The sequence below is a fragment of the Emys orbicularis genome, chromosome 8, assembly GCF_028017835.1.
Source record: "Emys orbicularis isolate rEmyOrb1 chromosome 8, rEmyOrb1.hap1, whole genome shotgun sequence".
NCBI classification, from domain to species: domain Eukaryota; kingdom Metazoa; phylum Chordata; order Testudines; family Emydidae; genus Emys; species Emys orbicularis.
Window position 1 is genome coordinate 6637079 of NC_088690.1, and position 1903 is coordinate 6638981.

A 1903-nucleotide genomic window follows, 5' to 3' on the forward strand; every position below is an offset into this window, starting at 1 on the left:
CCCCCGCGGACTGCACCTGGTGCAGGTCAGACACTCACAGGGGGGCCGGAGAGCGAGCGCCCCCGGGAGCTTGCCGGTCGGAGGCGGCTCTCCCGGGGGCGGGGGCAGGGGGGGCTCAGGTGGGTGGGCACCGCCGCCCCGTTACAGGGTGACAGGGTGGCGCCAGCCGGCGGGGATATAAGGCCGGCGGGCTGAGCCCCCGGGGGAGCTCCCCTCGCTCTGCTCCCCACCCGGCCAGCGCCTTATGAACCCGGCCAGCTTCTCCTACTTCCCGGCCATGTGCACCCCGCCCGGCTCCCCCGCCGCCGCCGCGCCGGAGCCCGGGAGCCCGCCGCAGGAGCCGCCGCCGCCAGCCCCGGAGGAGCCGGCAGCAGCCGCCGCGGGCGGCGGGCGGCGGCGCAAGCGGCCGGTGCCGCGGGGCAAGCCGCCCTACAGCTACATCGCCCTGATCGCCATGGCCATCGCCCACGCGGCCGAGCGGCGGCTGACGCTGGGCGGCATCTACCGCTTCATCACCGAGCGCTTCCCCTTCTACCGCGAGAACCCCAAGAAGTGGCAGAACAGCATCCGCCACAACCTCACCCTGAACGACTGCTTCGTCAAGGTGCCCCGCGAGCCGGGCCACCCGGGCAAGGGCAACTACTGGGCGCTGGACCCGGCGGCCGAGGACATGTTCGACAACGGCAGCTTCCTCCGCCGCAGAAAGCGCTTCAAGCGGGCCGAGCTCGCCACCTACCCGGCCTACTCCGCCTTCAGCCCCGCCGCCCCCTACGCGCCCGCCGGCTACAGCCCGCCGCTGCCCGCCGGCGCCCCCTACCCGCGGGGCTTCACCATCGACAGCCTCATGGGCGGCGCCGAGCTGGGCCTGAGCCCCGCCGCCGAGCTGGGCGGCTGCCCCGAGCCCGCCTGCTTCCCGCCCGCCAGCCCGCTGGGCCGGGCCTACCCCTACTCCGCCTCGCCGCCGCTGCCCGGGCCCCCGAGCGGCTACTCCCCGCCCAGCAGCGCCCCGCTCTACGGCGCCGCCGGCCGGCTGGGCCTGCCGCCCGTGCGCGCCGCCGTCTCCTGCGCCGAGCACCCCGAGCCGCTCTTGGCGCTGGCCGGGCCGCAGTTCGGCCCCAATCCCGCCTACATGCGGCAGACGGGGTTCGCTTCGGGACTCGAACGGTACATGTGACTCCGGCGCTGCTCTTCCCGGTGCCACTGGCTGTAGGAGCAGGGCCCATGTACAACCCCTTTCCATGTTGATGGGACACACACTGTACTTGAATGCATCTTTTTTTTTTACTGTACATATGTAGATTATTTCATCCTAACACTGTAGGCGCTGCATAATGCGTTGTGCTGCATGGCACATGTCACTGAGTGTGAAACACATTGTGTGTTGCATTGCACATGCGCTATAAAACAGGTCGTGTATTGCATATGCATTGTACTGTCTCCTGTGCGCATTGATTGCCTAGCACACTGTAGTGCACTGTATAGTGCATTGCACAAGCACTGTATTATGCAATGCGTTGCAGTGCTTTATAGTGCATTTACAGTGCTCTACCTCGTCTTATGCACGATTCATTGCATATGCATTGTATAATACATTGGAGTGCATTGCGTGTGAATTATGATTCACGGGATAATGCATTTAGTAGTGCCCTGTGTAAACCATTGTGTAAGGCGCTGTTACCTTGTAGATTTGTAAACATTCCAGGATGTCCCATTTTTTCCTCTCTCTTTGTTGGGTTCATAACCTGTAACCAGACAGTTAGCAAAACTACTAGGTATGGGATTTTTTTATTACTATTTAAGACTTTGCCTTTTTTCTTCCTCTGTGGGGAAAAAACATCTTTTGACTATTTAAAAAAAATAACTTTTATTGTTAGAAAGGATTTTAAAAAATAAATCTTTCCTT

General features: G+C 62.2%; 1 protein-coding gene across 1 annotated transcript; it reads left to right on the forward strand.

The window, feature by feature from the left end:
- The first annotated feature begins 277 nt into the window (after window positions 1–277).
- On the forward strand, window positions 278–1245 carry FOXE3 (forkhead box E3). The gene is given in 2 exon segments (XM_065410076.1): window positions 278–1076; window positions 1079–1245. Coding segments are annotated over 2 exon segments (966 nt in total).
- The last annotated feature ends 658 nt before the right edge of the window (window positions 1246–1903 follow it).